General features: G+C 40.8%; 4 protein-coding genes across 8 annotated transcripts; 3 read left to right on the forward strand and 1 right to left on the reverse strand.

Annotated features, from left to right (window-relative positions):
• Positions 1–9: 9 nt before the first annotated feature.
• On the reverse strand, positions 10–14,720 carry pik3c2g (phosphatidylinositol-4-phosphate 3-kinase catalytic subunit type 2 gamma). Its single transcript, XM_042412242.1, has 33 exons — positions 14,613–14,720; positions 13,619–14,151; positions 13,404–13,483; positions 12,803–12,960; positions 12,561–12,669; positions 12,325–12,436; positions 11,838–11,908; positions 11,629–11,692; positions 11,308–11,433; positions 11,070–11,100; positions 10,539–10,722; positions 10,277–10,399; positions 9,820–9,948; positions 7,929–8,043; positions 7,696–7,829; positions 7,380–7,568; positions 7,195–7,288; positions 6,741–6,835; positions 6,267–6,447; positions 6,075–6,182; positions 5,870–5,962; positions 5,561–5,690; positions 5,303–5,439; positions 5,045–5,214; positions 4,755–4,911; positions 4,545–4,654; positions 4,229–4,397; positions 3,117–3,235; positions 2,902–2,998; positions 2,728–2,791; positions 2,426–2,505; positions 2,160–2,285; positions 10–1,262 (listed from the first exon to the last, which is right to left on the reverse strand). The coding sequence occupies exons 2-33, from the start codon at positions 14,054–14,056 to the stop codon at positions 1,110–1,112; spliced, it is 4,146 nt and encodes a 1,381-aa protein (XP_042268176.1). The 5' UTR covers positions 14,057–14,151; positions 14,613–14,720; the 3' UTR covers positions 10–1,109.
• Positions 14,721–14,846: 126 nt separating this feature from the next.
• On the forward strand, positions 14,847–16,307 carry LOC121897627 (small integral membrane protein 29-like). Its single transcript, XM_042412259.1, has 4 exons — positions 14,847–15,613; positions 15,698–15,723; positions 15,827–15,932; positions 16,032–16,307. The coding sequence occupies exons 1-4, from the start codon at positions 15,467–15,469 to the stop codon at positions 16,083–16,085; spliced, it is 333 nt and encodes a 110-aa protein (XP_042268193.1). The 5' UTR covers positions 14,847–15,466; the 3' UTR covers positions 16,086–16,307.
• LOC121897624 (protein Bouncer-like) lies at positions 16,305–17,475 on the forward strand. 2 transcript variants are annotated; one of them, XM_042412253.1, is made up of 3 exons: positions 16,348–16,366; positions 16,503–16,587; positions 16,707–17,475. In XM_042412253.1, exons 2-3 carry the CDS (start codon positions 16,565–16,567, stop codon positions 17,191–17,193), a joined length of 510 nt encoding a protein of 169 aa, XP_042268187.1. In that variant the 5' UTR covers positions 16,348–16,366; positions 16,503–16,564; the 3' UTR covers positions 17,194–17,475. The 2 variants fall into 2 exon arrangements, with proteins under 2 accessions (XP_042268186.1, XP_042268187.1); XM_042412252.1 differs by having other exon boundaries at positions 16,305–16,587.
• Positions 17,476–17,537: 62 nt separating this feature from the next.
• Positions 17,538–19,071, forward strand: LOC121897626 (protein Bouncer-like). Of its 4 annotated transcripts, XM_042412254.1 has the most exons (3): positions 17,611–17,627; positions 17,944–18,023; positions 18,409–19,071. In XM_042412254.1, exons 2-3 carry the CDS (start codon positions 18,010–18,012, stop codon positions 18,788–18,790), a joined length of 396 nt encoding a protein of 131 aa, XP_042268188.1. In that variant the 5' UTR covers positions 17,611–17,627; positions 17,944–18,009; the 3' UTR covers positions 18,791–19,071. The 4 variants fall into 4 exon arrangements, with proteins under 4 accessions (XP_042268190.1, XP_042268188.1, XP_042268189.1 ...); XM_042412256.1 differs by lacking the exon at positions 17,944–18,023 and having other exon boundaries at positions 17,538–17,627; XM_042412255.1 differs by lacking the exon at positions 17,611–17,627 and having other exon boundaries at positions 17,634–18,023.
• The last annotated feature ends 1,039 nt before the right edge of the window (positions 19,072–20,110 follow it).

The following is a 20,110-nucleotide window of genomic DNA, read 5'->3' on the forward strand; positions in this document are numbered from 1 at the left end:
AATTTGATTCTTATACTGGGGCTGAAACTGATGAGTGATGCCAGGATACATAAATGAACACTACAATGACGGAGTAGCAGCCAGCATTTGCTTCCCTCCATGCGAGAGATCCAGCAGGGAATAATATAAATAGCATTCACAGAGGTATACATTATTGAACCAAATCCAGTACAGGGAAGTCTATTTCTATCCTCGTTCATCACTAAATCCTGTGAATGAGGCAGAGGAGAGTACGGGTCAGCGGGCCTGTCAGGAGGAGGATGGCATTAAGATAACAGGAAGACCTGCCTTAGCCTAGAAAAAGTGACTGAGTGTGTGTGTGTGTGTGTGTGTGTGGAGGTGTTTTTCAGGGGTATATGTGTGGGCATGTGAATGTCTGCCTTTGCGTGTTTGTGCATGCATGTGCATAACTGCATTTGAACGCCGCTGATGGATAAGACAAAGGATGGAGTGAGGGGGAGAGTGTTAACTCAGCCCCTCAGGCCAGTGAGGCAGAGTTGTCATCCTGCTCACACACTTCTCCCCCGCCCATCTCCATCTCCTGCCTCCAAATCCACTGGTCAAGGACATCCAGTTGACACAGCCCAAAGAGACAAACACACTCAGTTTGGGCGGGTAACAAAGTTGCATCACCTCCTCCTTAATCTGTCACATCAACAGTCACGACCACACGCAGGTTATAAAAAATTATAGACAGAACAAAAGTGCAAGTATGATAATAATAATACTTTTCTTCCTGCATCCATCACCAAGGCTACAAAATCTGAATTAATTAGAAAATGTCCTTCACTTGATTAACATTTAAAAATGAACATATAAGGTTCATCCTTCATATGAATATTGACAGTCACAGTAAACAAAATCTCCTTCCCTGAGCTTTTTACTCAGCTTTGTAACTTCATCCAAACCCCTCATCCACTGCCAGTGTATTTAGCTCTGGAATGAGGTTTAGTTGCATCTGATAAATAGGAATACTTAAGAGTGCAAAGTTTCTCTGCTAAGGTGAATGTGTCTCCCTTATACAGTAAAAAACATCTCTGAGTGAAGTCTTTCCCTCAGTGTGGCTGCACCCCCTGCTGGCAGCAGACCCACAGTGCAGCTCCCTGAGGTCAGATAGCACAGTTCCCGAGAGGGAACCAGGTCTCCTTGTCAAGCAACTCATCCTCCAATTTTATGTTTGTTGCTGCCACAAAAGTCTTCTTGCTCTTCACTGTCACTTCCAGCACCATCCCATACAGCAGAGGTACATGATTGTACTCCAGCTGTGAACAGGAAGTAGATGTTTTAGACATCAAACAGCTCTGGATTCAGGACATGCAGTAATTTCAGGATATTTCTACTGTACAGCTTTTTATCTGACATTTCTGTTGAGAGGCTTTTTTTTATTCCCTTCCATTTGGCTCTGTTAAGGCTTCACTTTGCTGTATAAAAAAGGTAGTAAGAGGCTGTCAAGTATGTGGGAAGCTACTGGTCAGAGGCAGCTGGGTTCAACACTCAAATATCACATCAGACTCTGACAGTGAGGAGAGCTCTGCCGCCGGCAGATCGCACATTACAAGTGAATGTTTTACACAAGGTTACAGTGAGTGTTTAGAAATCTGAGTGACAGCACATCATATCTCGAGAATTTGTCTGTAGAAACAAGGGAAAAATCCACATTCTTATAATTTAAATAAAAGCAATAATAAACACGATTAATGTTTATATTATGTTAGACCACTGGAACAGAAAGGTAGGACTGTGCTGAGAAAGCATTTGTTCTACAACAACTTAATTTTTTTTATTTTTAATTTGATTTACTGCACATGGTTACTGTACTATATTTAAACTATACTTATTTGTTACAGAATGGTATGTGTTCTTGTTTTATTTACTTAAGTGCTTCTACAGAAATGTCTGTGCTAAAAAATATAGCCTCATCACCAGTAAGGTACACGGACTTACAATATTAACTACTGGCTCATTCTCAAGGAATGACAGCATTACTTTCTTAACAAAAAATCAGTAATCTTATGGAAAACCAAAGGATGCTGTTACTGTGCAAAACCAGTAGCAAGTCCAACTGTGCACGATAGTAGCTGCACAAAGGAAAAAAGTATTTTTTTCCTTGTGTAAAACATGTTTTCATGCATAGAGAATAGGAGGAAAGAAAGTTGTACCAGTTCATTGAAAGTGGGATTGTCATTATTGCGGACCACTTTTGTCTTTTTCTTGGATCGCTGCTGGGGGTCCGGTCTCAGCCGTGTGACCACATAGGCATCGGGGTTAGAACCGTTTGCTTGCTTCTGTTGAGAAGAAAAAAAAGGCCCTTGAGCACTCACCACAAAATATTTTTAATTAAGAAAAAATACATTTATTATGTACAGTATGTATTCTTCTTGTGTTAAATGCTACAAACACAATAATATGAATAAAGGAAACTCACAATGTTCTTCAGGTATTTTACCAAGACTGAGAGCTTACAGTCAGAGTAGGAAATGTAGAGCTGGATCTGAGGTCGGGTTTCTGCAATGGATGAGTGCGTCAGTGCCAGTAAAAAAACAGCATAAAATCTCTCATATGAGCCTTGAAGATACATGAACTATCATCAGAGTTTCCTCAAGACAAAGCACAGAATTAATCTTCAAATTCAAGTCAGTGCCTTTAGCATGACGCTTTTTTTCCCCCTTTAAATCTTTGATCATCTTTTTTTATACACCCACTTATTATTTAAGAGCAGAAAATTACCTTTTGCCACACTCTCTTGGACTACCTTGGGGCCATCCAGGAACAAGCTGCACACAAATTCATTCTGCAGGGGACAGAGCATGGTAGCTTTGTAAGTCAAGCATAAGCAGTTCTATCAGGAGATCACTGTGGGAAGATCAATCAGTGATGGAGAGCATGACAACTGAAACCTACTCCCTTGCAAGGTCCTTCAAAAAGCTGCTGTAGGTATTTATTCAGCAGAGACATCTTCCTCTTTGGGGTGAATGACATCTTGTACCAGCTAGGGAACCTATATTGAAGATATGGATCAAATTATGTAATTATCGTGAATGAATAAAGCAGTGTTTTTTGCAGCACTTGCCATAAAATAGCCATGTGATGTGAGCTGGATGTGTTTGTTCACTCACTGAGGCAGAGCAGACTCTATGAAGTGCTTCAGCAGCTGCTTATGGATCAGCTCAAACTGCCCAAATGTCATCTTACTGTTCAGAAAGCCATCATCAATATGTACTCTCAGGTCATAGATCTGTAAATTAAAGAAAACAAAATTGTTTCATTAGGTGCAGGGTGAATAAACAAGGAGAAACATGTTGAAGCGTCCCTGGCAGGCGTTACTGCACATATTGTCTGTGCTCTTAAACAGCTGATTAACTCCATGAGCACTGTTTGGTAAACTGGTCTGCACTCTTAAAATCCATTCAGTCTATAAAGAAAATCTATAATCACATTATTACAGTTACTAAGGTCTAAAACTTGTCTACAAGACGGCTGATTCTATAATTTTACCAATTTGTTTATTAGACCTCCCCATATGTTCACCAATTTTCGTAAACTAAACTCAGGTCTTAAGGGGTTTAATTGCCAAAACCACAACCATTTACAGAGCTTTCTATTGTAGAAATGATCTCAAGTAACTTCTATGACTGTTTCCCTGTTTAATGTTTCCTCTGTTTTATGTTTGAAAAATATTTAAATCAAAATACGCTGCTAACAAAACAAGCACTTACTGTAGAAGCAGTAACATTGCCATTAACTGATCTACTTTTTATTTCTACTGACTTTATGTATTTCACTGTTATTGCCACATATTCTGCTAAAGGCCAAATCTGCATAACTTGGCAAAAATATGTGCTCTGCTTTGACAGGCAAGGTGCTCCATTCTGCCTTCAAAATGTTTAACCTGACATCAGGAAGCCTTTTCTGATCAAAGAACAGTGAAATCCCAACAACCAGCAGTAACACTTATCTCCGGGGAATGAGCAAAAGACTTCCTAAACACAGCACTGCTGCCTAGGAGGCCCTAAGTGACAGCAGACAGTCACGACACACACGCACACTGTCAGCTGCCCTGCTGGGGGTTATTCCTCTCAGAACAAATATATGTGAACCTCCCATCTGTTTCAGGTGTTTCATCAGCTCTTCTGGCTATTAGGATCCAACACAAAGCGTTGTGGTGCATCAGAACACAACATTTTCTGGCTTAACTACCACAGTACAAAAGAGCAACATGCAGCCTTACCACATCTTTTCCCTTGACGGTGTATCCCTGGATGACAGCATCTTGGATGTTGTTGCTGGGAGCGGGGATGCCGTCCCGGGTTCGTGATTCTTGTTTCTTCCCTTGAGCCATGCTGTGTGTCAGGAAGTTTAACTTGACTGCAACACAGCCCATGCTCTCTTTGATCTTCCTACAATAGACAAGTTGTTACTGTACCATATGGTGAGATGAAGCATCAGATTACTACAACTGCAGAAATAAAATATGGGATATTTTGAAGAATTTATTAAGTTGGAAAAACAGACTGTGTGTGTTTGGGTGTTGTGTATTAAATTACTTTGTAAAGTATGATGTGGCCTCCAGGTCTGTATCATGAGGTCTGAGGTTGTTCTGGACGTACTGTAGGTCATTAGAGTCCTTCAGTTCTGGCATTCCTGCATGGAGCATCTGGAAACCACATATGCACCATGAATGACAAGGTGTTTTATATAATATTCTCTAGTCTCAGATGAGGTTGGTGATGTTATTCAGTACTTGTTTGTCTTACCAGCTCCAGCAGGCTGAGTATCAGTGCAGAGCGCCCTCTGATGATGTTGTAAGCTTCACAGCAGAGCTCCACAAAGCGATGCAAGCGCTGTGGCTTCTGCCCTCCACCTGTGATGAAGTGCTGCATCTCAGATGTAAAGATGAATGGTGATCGGTCCCTACCATTGCAAAAAACACAGCATGGGAAGGTTCTTGTTAATTCACATCATTGTCTTTGACTTTAGCTCCTTACTACTCAAAGAAAAACACCACCACAGTTTCAAAATGCTGTTTCCCTTTTTGTTGACTTGCCTTTTAAAGCTTGCAATCTTTTGTGCATTGCCCATAATCTTGCCAAAGTCGATGTGGAACATGTGTCCACTGTGCTTCAACATGATATTGTCATTGTGGCGGTCACAAATCCCTAGGATGAAGGTCGCCACACACCAACCTGCACACGAGTGGATGAAGTTCATCACAGCCTGAAAAAATATGTAACAGCAAACATGAACATTAGTGTATGTTCAATCATAATGGTTAAGATATCAGGGATTGTGCAGTAGTGTTAACCTTTTCATAGTCATCCTTAGTTCTGTTCCACATGTGGAACCATTTCTCCAGTGTGTCTTCTCGAAGGGTCCCACCAAGACCCCACTCCTGCTGAATCTTCCCCAGTGTCACTGCTTCTGGAACCATTTCTACTAGGCCTGAAAACCACATAAAATCACAAGCATAAGCAGTAAAAACATAGATCCATAGCTACAGATATATAAAACAAGGGAACTATAACTCTGCATTCAAAAACACAAACAAATAAATTAAACCAACCCTGAGCTTTGCCCGTAGAAAGACACCTGTAGGTGACCATTCGCATGTCCAGTCCTTCCTGGAGCCACACCCTGTCCATCATACGGACTATCTGAAGTACCAGCATGTCCTGACGCAGGTTATCTCCTGTCTGAACAACACACTGAACTGAGTAAAGAAAACAATTTACCAAAAGCCTAAGCAATGTCAAAATTGTCCAACTGTGTTTAGCAGTATGTTTTCTGTAAATGTCAATTAGCTTCAATTTCCCGTTGAAGGGGACAAGCAAAAGTACATTTTGGATCAATAAAGTACCATTTTATTACCAACCTTACAAATGACACTGATGTTCTTGGCCAGAGGGTCAGTACAGATGAATGAGACCCCCAGAGGAGCAGCATTGGAGTTGTAGAACTTACAGGCCTAGAAGTAACATATCAATGGAGTAAACACTCTTTAAAAATGGTATAGTACTCTGTGTATATTAGATGAGAGTAATGATATGTGGGTGTAATATGTTACGCAACATTCTTACATCCACATCCACCGCCTTTACACGGACTGCAGGATCCAGAGGTAGACAACAACTGATCCCATCTCTGAAGAAGTCATCAATCTTACACTTTTCTTTGTTCAAAACATTCTGCAGACAAATGCATAAAATGGAAGAACTAACAGAGTATAATACATTTAGACAAATAACGGAGGACTATGAGCCAGGACTGACCTTCCGTCGGGTCTTATCGGCAGTGCGAACCTTCTCAGCCACCTGGGTAAGCAAAGACACCAGGCGGGCTTCATTATCCAGCTCTCGTCTTAAAGCCTGGCCACAGCAGTGCCGCAAGGCAGCCTGGACCTTACTGAACCAGCTCTGGTAGTAGAGGTCATTGTGAACATCTTCCAGCAGCCTGCCAAAACATGAAAGGAAACATATAAAACATTAATAAATGATGAAACTTTACATACTGAGCAGCAAAACACTCAAAATAATTTAAATGTATGTCTGTACATTTTGCCTAAAACATTGTTACCTTACTCATTCCTCAGTATTGCCACAAAATCAATGATTTATTCATTTACAATATATAGTTTAGAACTTACAATTACTTGAATAGTACACCTGAGTGACTTTTACTTTCATGCAAATAATCATTATGTTAATGAGGATCTACTTTTTGTTTGATGTGTGACTGCTGCTCACCAGTAGAGTTGCTGGGCGATCCGTATGTTCCTCAGCGATCTCTCCAACAGCAACATCACCAGAGGTCCATCTAGCTCCCACTCACTCTTCAGAGCCTGCAGGACAGGATGACTGATCAGACAAACTGCACTGAAAGACATACAAAATGTGACACCTATTCTCATATTTAAAATCTGATGACTTAAGCCAAACAAATGTGGGGCGGCTGTGGCTCAGGAGGTAGAATGAGTCGTCCACTACTCAGAAGGTTGGTGGTTTGATCCCCCACTTCTCCTGTCTGTATGTCGAAGTGTTCTTGGACAAGATACTGAACCTTAAGTTGCGCCAGATGGTTGTGCCAGCACCTTACATAGTAGCCTACTGCCATTGGTGTGTGTGTGTGTGAATGGGTGAATGAGCAGCAGAAACCACATCAAAGTGCTATATAAATAGTGGTGCATGTTAATGTGTTTACCTGGACCAACTGTGGCAGAAACTGCTCAAACTCTCCATCTGGTATCTGTTCAAAGTAGTGAACTGCAGCCTTCCGCACAGTCTGATCATGAAAACTGGATAAGACAAGTCACCAAACAAGACTAGTCAATAAAACCAGACATTATGGAAACCAGACTCATGGTTGTGATCACAGATGTAACCTACCTGTCATTAAGTAGGAAGAGAGCCTCCTCGGGCTGATAAATGGGCCAGTTTTCTAAAACAGTGTAGATTTCTGTCAAGTCCTCAAGCGGCCACTGGAGGGCTCCACCAAGCAGCAGGTGGAGGAAGGTACTTCCTTTGTCACAAAAGTGACGTTTACTCCAGAGGAAAGACTTCTCGTTTTCTGATAGACTGTGAACGAAGAGATACTCTCAGGAGCGTGATCAGGGACACAACACGCAAGAAAAACATTGCAAATTCCCTTTTAAAATGAAAAGAGACATTGATTGATGGGTAATTGTGAGTTTCTTATACTCACAAGCGGAGGCAGTGCTTCTTCGAAACATCTAACATTTTCTTTTGCAATTCCTCACAAGGCTGAGAGAATATGACTGACCCGGGGAGCGCAATGGGCCTGTAATACTTCCATTCAAACTGATCTGGAAATTCGAGCTGGGAGAAAAAAAGATGGTGGAAGAAATGATTAAGCAGGTAATGTGGTGTCATTTGTACTTTGGTCAACAGGGGGCAAAGTTGTCTGGTGCTACTGACCTGAAGTATGACCCCTACAGCTTGTCTGTGGCTGTCAAACAAGGCTGGGGAAGGAGGAGCAGGCAGCTCAGTCAGAGTGGACATACTGAGCAGGATGGTCCCTGTTATCAGAGTACTAGACACACAGAGAGTATACATACCATATGTCAATAATTACTATGTTTTTAATACAATGTGTACAATAATAATATAATGGAAAACACATTATAACTAATACTGATAATAATAATATTTCTTAAAGGGGACATATTTTGCACATTTCCAGGTCTATATTATTAATCTGAGGCTCTACTGGAATATCTTTGCATGGTTTACAGTTAAAAAACTCCTTATTTATCTTGTACTGGCCATTTATGCAGCCTCTGTAGTTCAGCCTCTGTCTGAAACAGTCTGTTTTAGCTCCTGTCTCTTTAAGGCTCCCCTTCCAATGAGCCCACTCTGATCTGATTGGTTAGCTTCCAGAAGCTGCATCACGGCCAACTTCCGGCCACTCAGGAGGCTACATCAACAAACCATGAAACAATCTATAAAGTAGGATTTCACTACTTTTTCTTGCTCTGTACTCGAAATATTAACTTTTCAAATACATCCGAACATGTTGGAGCTGGAATCCGATCTGAAATATGAGAGTGGACAACACAAACAACACATGGAAAAACCTTAGCAACAACCTTAGCAACCAAGGCTACAGAACGGACGGCCATTAATGGGCATCCATTCTGTCAGCTTGTCTGCAAGGTAGAAAAACTGCTGCAAACAAAACACTCAGGGCAGGATGAAGCCTGAGCTTTTGACTTGCAGGGAGCATTTCTACATACGTTCACCACAAGTTTTGGAACTTTGACCATGTTCAGCAAAGACATCTGACATCAGTATATAAATAACAGAAAATCAGAAAAAGCATAATATGTCCCCTTTGATATTGCTCTAAGCAGAATTAGAATTACTTGGGTAGTAGTAGAATTAATGGAAGTAGAATTTGTTGCTTTAATATTAAATTTAAATTTGATCAGCCTTAATAAAAATCTGAAATTCATTTTTTAAAGTGAGCAAGATGAAGAAAATGATAATACATAATACTAAGAGTGATTTGAAAGCTGACTCAGCCACTCTTAAAACAGGGTAACACATTGTCATCTTTAGTCCTGGATCTAAACTACGATTCAGGGGGTCGAGCTGTGTTCTCCTGCACAGAGATGATACAACTGGGAAGATACAGAACCAGCTAAAATCCTTCACGTTGCCTCCTGAACCATCTGTACTGTACATATATGTGACTGTTGACTCTGGCAAAATGTCCAAAGAATGGATGATATTTTGTGTAAAGGATAAGTGATTGAAACTGTGATGCATCTCTCTTTTTCACCACGTTGATTTTATACAAATATCAGTTTAGTGGTGGAGCTTTAGTGAGCCTGTAAAAACATTTGCATGATGTCGTCTGTGGGTCTGGAAGGAGGATGATGTCATCGAAGGGTTATTTTGGCTTAGCCTTGGATCAAAAAATTATGACAAAAATCAGGTGTTGTAAACTGGGAATGTGGACTTTAAATGACGCAGGTTTTAACCAGGCATGGAGAACTTAATAAAAAAAGATTTTATAGGTTGTATAATGGGAAATGCAGGATGCAGCATTTTTGGAGCTTGACCTGTACTAGGGAATAAAAGTCAGGATAGCTTGGCCTCGGCTGATTAAAGTGTGAGCCTACTTTTTAAAAAATCTGTCTCTTTTCTGTCCCCAAACATTATGAAAGTGCAATAGCAATTACTAAATCAAGTACACTTTTAACCCTCTGAATTTAACCCTCTCCTCTAAAATCCCCTTTAAAATCAGTCAAAAATGTATAATTTTACAAGATGGTATAGAAGTGTGAACACTTTTGAGACTTACCCATTGCTGTAAAGAGGTAGTACAGCCCAGCCCAACAGCTCAGGGCTCTTTCCTCGCTTAGAGCCCATGAGGCGTAATGTTAACATGCATTCATATGGCAGCTGATTTACTGGAACAGGGAACACCATCCTAAAATAAAAAAAAAAAAACCATATAGATGTAGACATAAACATTTTTCTTCTTTTCTCACTTCTATGTATTGTCATGTCATCCCTTAAATCTTTGGTTATTTTTGTTACTTTGGACTTCTTAGTGCATTAGAATTAATAGATATAGTTTATCATACACACACATATGAAGGCACAACAGACAAAAACAAAAATGGTCTGGTTCAGATGACAACACAGAGTAGCGCGGACACTTTCACTTCCTTATCAATGATAATGTATTACTTAAGTGAACGGTCAAAGGGGAAGTTGAATGTGATATGTGAGGCTCTATAAAGTCTTGTCCCTACATGCGGTTACACTGTATCTTGTTCCCAAATGACAAGGCAGTGCTGATATTCTCAGAAACGCCAGTCGGGCTGATCTCTGTTCCTCCATATGTCAGCTCACAGGAAATAGAGAAGCACTCATAACTAGAAATGAAAGGAGAAGAAAAAGAAACAAAAACTTAGTGTTCTTATCAGGAATGTGGTTAACATTTGTTTTTGCATGTATTGTGTACACACACACGCATAAAAATGTGCTTGTTTGTGACTATATATGCAGACATACGTGGTCATCCAGGTGGATTGTAGTTTGTAGAGAGCAGCAATGTTGAATTGCAAGATTTCCTGGTTGATCTCAACATTACAGGTTTGCAGGTTGCTGATGACCTCCTGACCTCTGAAGTCTGAATGGAAGTTGTCAAAATAGATCTGCAGCAATTTTAGCAGTGCCTTGTTCAGCATGATCATGGCTAGAATAAAGAGAATAAAGACCAGTTTACACCATCAAAGTGGTAATATGAAAAGTATTTCACCTCTCATATTGCTTCATTTCCTCCAGGACAAACCTACTTATATATTATGTTGCTGAACTCAAGGAGACTATTCCTTTTCAGAAATAGGGTCCATTTAAATGTATTATAAACACACAACCAGATGTGCCTTAAAATCTAAAACTGCTGTGACCAGTCTTGAGCGTGATCTGCTGTTTCTTTTAAAGTTGCAAATATTTGATTTCAAACATTAGTCTGAGCATCAATGAACAAGATGTCATTATAGTTCACATCTTTACATGAAGAATTAAGAAACAGCAACTCACCCGTCTCACACTCAGTCATCTCAGCATGGCTCTGTAAAGAAAGATAAGGAAACACAGCTTTGTATTGTTGATAAGCGGTACGGGGAAGTATCGTATTCTTCTACAGTACATTTTTGTGGTGTACTGTAGTGCCACAATACCTCCACAGAGCAAACTGCTTGAGACTTTTAAGTGATGGTAATCCATGAAAACCCTATATGGAGCTCCAAGTGTCTCAATTGTGCGTGATATATCCTACCAGAGTTATGGGATTGATCCTGCTGAGCCTGCCGATGGTGTCCTCCAGCTCCTGACACGAGAGCCCACACAGAAGACTGCTGATGGTACGAACATGGCCCACAAGAACATTGACAGTCATCCCTGACTGCAGACATGATGAGATCAGACTCGGGTGAGGCAGGAATTAGAGAGTCAGCTTGAAAAACTTACATATCTGAATATTCCTGAGGTGACACAACTTTGTGAAATTAAAACAAAGGTAAATGTGAATTATAATCAAATTCAGATGTAGATAAAGAAGAGAAATAAATACCCTGCTGGTTATGTTTTCTTTACTGACCTTACTTCTCATTACTTCTGCTGCCTTTTGGTTGTAGCTATTGAGCACATTCTGCAGGCTCAACCTGAGAGAGAAGCAAGAGAAGCAACCTTCATCTTTGTTTTCTACAAACAGACGCTGGTTGACACATGACCCAATGAACAGTTGTCATTTGTTGTTAAACAATTTTACAAAATTGATGTGGGATGCAGGGCTGCTTGCCGTCGTACTTGCTGGTGTTGAAGACACAGATCGGACGCAGCAGGTGGTAGAGTTGGCATGAGGCTCCGTCGTCCTCCCCCTCAGAGAAGAAACACAAGTTGGAATATTTATTACTGAACAGGATTGAGGCAATTAAATAAATATTCTAATATAGGGTTTGTATGAAGCAAGTAGAGTAATTAAGTAGCAGAGATTTTTTTATTTTATTTTGCCTCCCCATAACTATAAATCTAAGGAATCAATGTTCACCTTCACTCTACTTCTTTCTTGCTGCTAAATGTCAACAGCCATGACGTGATGTGTAAACAGAACAAAGTCAAGAAACTCAAGGTGGAGGTTTTTACAGCTACAATAACCCTGATAATAATATGTTGGCCAAGAGCCAGGCACAGGTGTGTTTTAGAGCAGAATTTCAAGACTGCAGACTAGCTGCCTGTTCTTGGTAAATGATCTATACTGCAAGTGGGAGCAGAGAAGGAGTTTGAACTGACTCACATCCCTGGCCATTCGATGTTTGAGGTCGTTTACATTGAGCAGCCGAAGGGGGACGACCAGGTTAAACTTGCAGTAGATTTGGATGGTCTCATGCATACCCAGGAGTTCTTCACTAAGGAGATGAAAGGGAAATTGCACCAAATTAAACCATGAATGTGTAAACACAGTATGTTTGAATAGATCAGCACAGCTCCTGGATAAATTAACCTTAATGTCTGGATCAGTGACAAACTTACTTGTGTAGATACTCCTCAGAGTCGCACAGTTTTAGAACATAATGCCCACTCCTGTTGAGGTACAGTAGCTGGAAGATTTCATCAATGACACTCTGCACTGTCTTGTTCACTGGATAAAAGATTAAAGATCAGAGTCCACACATGTCTGCCAGTGTCATGACAACCATAGATACAAATGTGTGGTGCAACAAACAGACAACCCTCAGTTATGGCAGTTGTGGTGCCATGTTGGTGAATTATACCTGTGGTGGGGAAAGGAATCTGATGAGTGTCGTAATCCGTGGCCACACTGATAGTCAGCTCCACCTGCTGCAGCAGGGCAGGGTGGAGATGTGACACTCGACCCCACACCACTCCTGAGTTGTGAACGCTGTCTGTATGCTTGTAGTGTGACATCAGCCTGCCAGTGACGGTAAAGAGAAACAGGTTTCCAATGTGAAAATGAAAATGTGATGACAAATATGCTTTATACGTCATACGGATGACAAAATTATTCATTTCAGATCAGTGAAATACTGTTTAAGTTGGAAGGACAAAAGCAGAAATTCAGTTCAACAAAATACATGTTGCCGTACAGTAGGCCTACATCACATATAGACAACATTTAGGAATATATTGTCATGTGTGGATTATTCTTAAGCAACTAAAACTTTAGAGGATGCAGCAATAAAAAGTTACACTGATGTCACTTTTAGAGTTATCATAAAGTGGATATTTTTAAACAAATCTTCAAGATATACAGTATTTTATATTTATCTCATTGTCATGCCAAAAAGATAATGTAATGTTAAAAAATTAACTTTTCTAAATATGTACAATACAAACTAATTATGATGATCTCACTTGGAAGTTGCTGCACAAAAAGAAATCAGTCTCTTGGTGCTGCCTTGTGGAGTCTCTATTAGTTTGATGGTCCATTGGTCCTGATGTGAAAAGAAGACAATGTGCACATTTTAGGCCTTTTCTCTGATGTTGCCTCTTTTAATTTGGGTCATTTTATTTAGTCATAAAAGGACCCTTTTGTGTCTGCTGAGGGAGAAACTACTAAGGATACTCACATGATGATCTATTTGTGTCCTGGAACGATTCAGTTTGGGAGCGTGCACAGTTGGCTCACAGGAAACCTGCTTTTTGCTGGTGGGTATTCCTGTCCTGGGAGGCAGAGGAGGGGGGGCTTGGTGTCTAACTGGCAAACATGCACTAGGAAGTCTAGTTCTGAGTGGAGGGGGAGGACCACGGACTTTGGAAGGCCCATTTGTTCCCTGGTGGTCAGACTTCCCAGGACCTCCTCCCCCGAGGCCTGGGGGCTTGGTCTGGGGTTCAGTTGGGGACACGAGCCCAGCCCAGGAGCTCTCGTACAGATGTGTTTCATCATCATCAGGAAAGGTTTCAAGGTACTCATAACCATATAGATCCTCTGTCAGAGGCACGGGGAGGTCAGTGATGTATGCATCTTGTCTCCTGATTGGTCCATTTCGCCTTTGAGGAGGATCCATTACATTTTAGGGGGCATAAAGTTGTTCAAGTCCTCCTGGATGGTGCAGTTTCACACTCAGCACGTTCTCACTTCATAGCGTGGCAGAATGCAAAACTATGTGGTAGAATAACAAAAATCAGAACACTGAATTCATTAAATTAGTGAATGAGACTTATTGCAGGCAGGACAAGTGAGCAGCTTTATGACTGGAGTCTAACTGAACCTGAGGGTTTATGTTTAATAATTAACAAGCTTTCAAATCTTAACAGGAAGTCTACTGTTGCGCGCCACTGTTTCTTAGGAATACTTTGGCACACTTGAGTAAAGTGAAACATGATAGACATCTTCAAAAGCACTAATTATCATTACATTATGCCTTGAAGCTTCAATTTTCCATGAGCTTAACCTGTTCAGTTGAAACTTTCATCCACATCAATACAAAAACACAGCACTGAGTATCGTACACTAACAATGAACAGCTGGCATATTCATGGTTTACATTTTTAATTTATCTCCAAATACCAAAAATAATCTTATTGCAAAGTACAAAGGCCTTTTTTCTGTTGGAAACTTACCATCAAAGCTCTGGTAACTGGTGTCCCATGCTGTTTCGACGAGATGAATGTTGACTCAGGCCACGCTCAGCGAGTTAGACCAGTAAAAGATTTGGAAACATTCCCATATGTGTTGCCTCAGCCCTCCCACTCACCCTCCCTCAACTTCTCCCTCTCTCTCTCTCTCTCTCTCTCTCTCTGTTGCCCACAGCAACATCCCCTCTGCTGGAGGAAAAAGAATATTACATGTGTGTCTGCACTGGTTTTAAAGATAAGTCAGTTCCAACATCCAAATTACAAAACAATCCAGATATATGAATATATATTATCACAACATACCACTGTGCAGTAATTATGCACAATGCATTTGCAAGGTATTTGTGTTAATTGCTTGGCTGGAAATAAACACATCTATCCAGTTCAACTATACTGCCAGACTATGTCACATCCACTCCTCATTCAGGAATGTCAATGAGCAGGTTTACATATGCACAAACTGTGTTCCCGTGGATCAACCGAACTGAAATGAAAGCTAGAAAGAAATGTGTGTTCATTTACTCTACGTATGACACATCAGGTAAGATTGAATTGCTCAGGAGTTTTGTGGTTGAGGAATGTTTTGGAAATCTTAGATAAGTAACATCAATTTTCCTGTCAGATCATTTGAGATTATATTTTACAAGACCTAGAAACTCATTCTCAGGTTTTAAATCTAATAGCAAACTGTTGGCTTTGACTTTTCATAGCAATAATTAGGAGTCTATCGGGGTTGAGGAAGCCCAACGTGGCCTTTCAGTGGAAATGACAGCAACGGCACTCCACTGAATGTGTCACAAAGGTGTCAACTGAAGTGCACACAGCAGAGGGGGTACAGTATGGAGGAAGAGAGTGAGCCGGAAGAAATGCATTTCAACCACACAACTGCCCACATTTCACCCAAAATCCCTGCAACTGGATTTCCTGGTTACTATGTTCTCATCCCTTTTGTACTACTCACACTGATTGGAAGTGTAGTGGCAGTGGTAAGAATGTTTATCTATTTTCCCTGTTCATATGTCTGCATCATAGAGTTATCTTTAAATTGTTGTTGTTGTGCTTTTCTTCAGATTATTTATATGAAGAGGAGATTAAGGTAAGCTTGTGGCTTGTGGTTCATTCACAGCACTTTCAGATCAGTTTGGTATCTTTTTTTATGGTTTATCACAATTTGAAATCATTTGCATGCTTTGCTTTAGATTAGATGAGTTGCGCCACAGGCTCATTCCACTGTACAGCTATGACCCTGCAGAAGAACAAGAAGAGTGGGGAGACTCTGGCAGGGAGGAGGAGGAGGAACTGGCTGTATGCAAACCACTAAAACTCTACTAATTATAAACAAAATACCTGCATTTTGGGTGGTAATGAGAATTTCAGCTAATCAAGAATTTTTTTTTGTTGCAGGAACCTTTGTACAAGGAGGGAAAGCTTTCTTTTACCTCTGGCTATGGATTATGAAAACAAAATCAAGAAAGGAAGAACATGTCCAACTGGGGAAAATACTTTTTATGTTGCATAGCAGCTGCTACACACATGTAATTTGGGCACTCTGTGACGTTTACAAACCACATCTGGATGATTCAACATTTATTAGCACCACATCAAATACTGCCTTAATGACATGCACACTCTTTGTGTGCAGTGCAGCAAACAGCAGATGGCACTGCAATCCTGTTTTTTTTTTTGCCTCGATCAAGAAATATGTTTGCAAGACTACACAAAGCCTTTTTGAAGATGGGGTAAATGTTATTTTTGATGCAATAAACTGAAGCTAAAATTCAATTTGAAAAGCAGTTTGTTTTATGTGTGTGTGTGTTTCTACAAACTGCTTGTGACTCAAGCTCAAAAACACACCTGTTTCTGTTTGGCAATCAGTGGCTTTGCTGGTTTTGGAGGTTGAAACTTCACATGTTCAGGGGGGTTTTACAGTCAAGAGGATGGGATCACAAAGAAACCAGAGGTGAACAACACATCTACACAGACTATTGAAAACTATAACAGCCCTAACTGACTGACTGAATGTGTATAATTATATAAAAGCATGTTTCTTATTTAACTCTGTGTGTGGATTTACATTAGTCCGGACATTCATCTGCTGGGTCCGCACTACTTCCTGACCTCCGTCTTGTTGGCCACAGCTCTGGTCCTCCCAGCTTTCACCCTGGACGGCCTGCTGTGTTTCTACTGTCCTCTGCAGCACAAAAGCAAGTCCTGCCCCAAAATCACCAGCCAGTGTCTGCCCCATCAGCACTGTTCCAGCTCCAGGGGCCACTTCGGCTCCATGCACATCCTGTCTGCTCAGGGCTGTGTGGACAGTGAGCTCTGTGGTTCCCATGAAATCACCTCTTATCGGGGAGTCAAGTACAATGTCAGCCACACCTGCTGCTGCAAAGACAAATGTAATGGACCGCCGAAGTCTGATGTCAGCCTGAAGAAGCTACTGGGGATGATCACAAACAAAACAGATTACACCAACATCACTCATGTTCTTAGGGAGGAGCTTTGGGATTCATGTGCAAATTACACATCACCAAGCACCTCCCTATTATCTACCTCTGCATCATAGTTGTATTTATAGTATTGAAGACTGTGGAGAGGCCTGTTAGCCATAGGCACTTACCAGAGTCTGATTTCATCATGTTTACACTGTGATTGGTATTTCTGCAAGAATTTATAAGAAACTAAATCACAGTCTTTGCTGTTTATGATAAAGTTTTGCTCCAGAGAGAAAAAGGTGGACTTGTCAGCCCTCCTCCTGGTATATTTTCAATGACTACATTCTGATGATTATTATTTATGTGGTTATCAATGAATGCAACAAAATAAAAGCACCATATTTAACCTCCCATTTGGTGTAGTTGGTCTGTGTAGATTTCACAAACAGGTGTGTTGGAAGGTGTGGCCTCTGCAGGAAGATCTGGAGTAAGCAGTAAGATTAGAGTTCGTCAGGAGAAGCGCTGAAAAGTTTTGACTGGAGTTAAAAATCTGTAGAATGTTCACGTGAGTCTTTACATATTGTTTGTAAAGTTGCAGGCGGGAATTGTGTTTGTGGCATCACTTTCCACCTCAACAACCTTTAGCATTTTGAACGTGACAGTAGAAAGAGTGATCAGTAGAAACCATTAACACCTGTGTGTTGCAAGGATAAGGAATGTCCCTGAACTTGCTGAATTTCTATGGTTTCACTAATGAATGTTCTTGAAGACAAAAAACATTAAACAGAGGGATGAGAAGTGATAAAAGATGACTTAAAGGGGCACTCAACAGATTTTTATGTGTCAAAGTCAATATCCTGGTCATGTTGATTACTACACAGCCTATTAAAACAGGAGCTGCAGGAACTCTGGAGAAGCTTTGTCAAGCCTGACATGAAAGTGCCAAGATGAACCTAACTAGGTGGGGGCAGGAGGCTCAACATGTTGTTCAAGGATCGGGAATGATGGCGGGAGCCTGTTGTGGCCTTATGTCCCACATGTGACGAAGAGGATTGAGTTAGTCCAAACTGGTGGAGTGCAATATAGGAATTTACAAGGAAGGGTCTAATGAAAGATGCTATTAGGTTGCATTATGTAAAGAGTAAGATCTAGTGCTTTTGGAACCTGAAGTTACGGTATATCAGCCTCTGCTACCTTGATTCTGACTGTTGTTTTTGTAACTCTGACAAGTTCCTAAACTTTATGGAAGTGTGTACTATTAACTTGCTGTAGTACTCTCCTGTGACTTTTATACCTACAATATTAAGTCAAATCAGTATATCACCAGGCCTCTCTTATCCTTGCAGGCCGAACATGTTGCAGCTCCTGCATATTGCTGTGTTGTGGTTCCACCTTCTCCCGTCGCTGCTCTGTGACAACCTGCGCTGCTATTACAGCCCCGTCCTGGAGAAAGAGATATCATTCGAGCTCATCGTGACAGAGTGCCCTCCTGATGAGCTGTGTTTCAAGGCAGATGGTCGTTACGGTAACTATAGTGCCCTGTCGGCCCGTGGCTGCATGGCGGAGAAGGACTGCAGCCAAGTGCACCGCCTCCGCCTCAAAGGAATCATCTACACCATGAGCTACGCCTGCTGTGATTGGCCGTACTGTAACTCCTGCCTGAATGTCACAGCCAAACTCGCCATCACTGTAGCACTTGTGACTGTAGCTGTGATAGCCGGCTTGTGACTAAAGACACCTGATGCACAATATTATGAGGACCATTAGCGGTCCATGTCAGGAGGGAAGATGCTCATGTGAGTCAACAAGAAGTGGCATCTCTGCAGCCTCAGCACAGAGTAATGCTGAAGGTCTGCAGAATTATGTGGTGAATACCCAGTCTGAGGACACTGAGGTGTGCACCAGGGTGATGGCAGAGATTTTAACTGCTGTTGATTTTACAGTGTCTTAACAAAAATCTGTTTTTAGAATATTTGAATGTCCATGAAATAAAACATTTTAAGAAATAATATTGTATGATCTCTCATCAATACACATGCAAACACCAGTTTAGCCTGGTTATATTGCATATTTCTCTTATTGTGACTAAATCTCATGAGAAGACCTACACTAACTAGAATATCCATTCCCTTAAGAGAATGCATGATTGCTGCTAGCTGATTAGACGGCTAGCTGCTGCTCCAGCAGCATTTTTGTTAAATTCTGTAGCCCTACCTACAGGTGAAATTGTATCAAATGCTACAGACTTGTTCAGCATACCTGTCTGTTCTGCATTGCCAAATTTGGTTCCAACTGAATGATGCATTTAGGAGACATATTTAATGTGTATTGGACCACACCAACAAAGATTTGGTGACCAATTACAGGCAAACAGTAAAAAATATTGAAAAACAAACTGATAAGTTTTGTTCAGGGTCATCCAAATATGGTATGCACCAAGTTTGGTGAAGATAGGATGAAATATGCAAAATAAGAAGCACAAACTGTGCAAAGACACGAATGGGTGTGGCCCATATCCATCAACTGATTTCAGCCACAGGAACCCACAGTTGCTTGCAGCAGTCGCACAATAACAATATCTTTCATTCAACTCATGAAACTGGGCCACATATTTGTTACTTTTGTTTGATATGCAGTATCACTGTATTGCTAGCGGTCAGATATTCGAGGAGCACTGCTCTTTAAAATGGCCTCTGTTACCAACACGTGTAACAGTCTGCAGCGAGTAACGTGTATATATATCTATCTCTCCATCATTGTTTGAATTGTTTAAAAAGACCCACCATGGCACCTATGGTGTCAATTGTCCAGTCTAAAGGTTTTCACATCACTGCAATGCATGCTGGGAAGTATATTCAAATACACTAACACTGTTTCCTAACAACTTAATTTGAAGAGAGGAGACAAGGTGACAAGGAGTGGGGTTTGTGTGTGTGTTTGTACATGCCAGTATGTAGTGTAGAGTCTTTCTTTGTATTGTTTTGGTGTGTGTGTGTGCGTTTGTGAGACTGAAGCAATTTTGAATTGTGAATAAAACCTGAAGCAACT

Source organism: Thunnus maccoyii, chromosome 5 (assembly GCF_910596095.1).
Source record: "Thunnus maccoyii chromosome 5, fThuMac1.1, whole genome shotgun sequence".
Classification (NCBI taxonomy): domain Eukaryota; kingdom Metazoa; phylum Chordata; class Actinopteri; order Scombriformes; family Scombridae; genus Thunnus; species Thunnus maccoyii.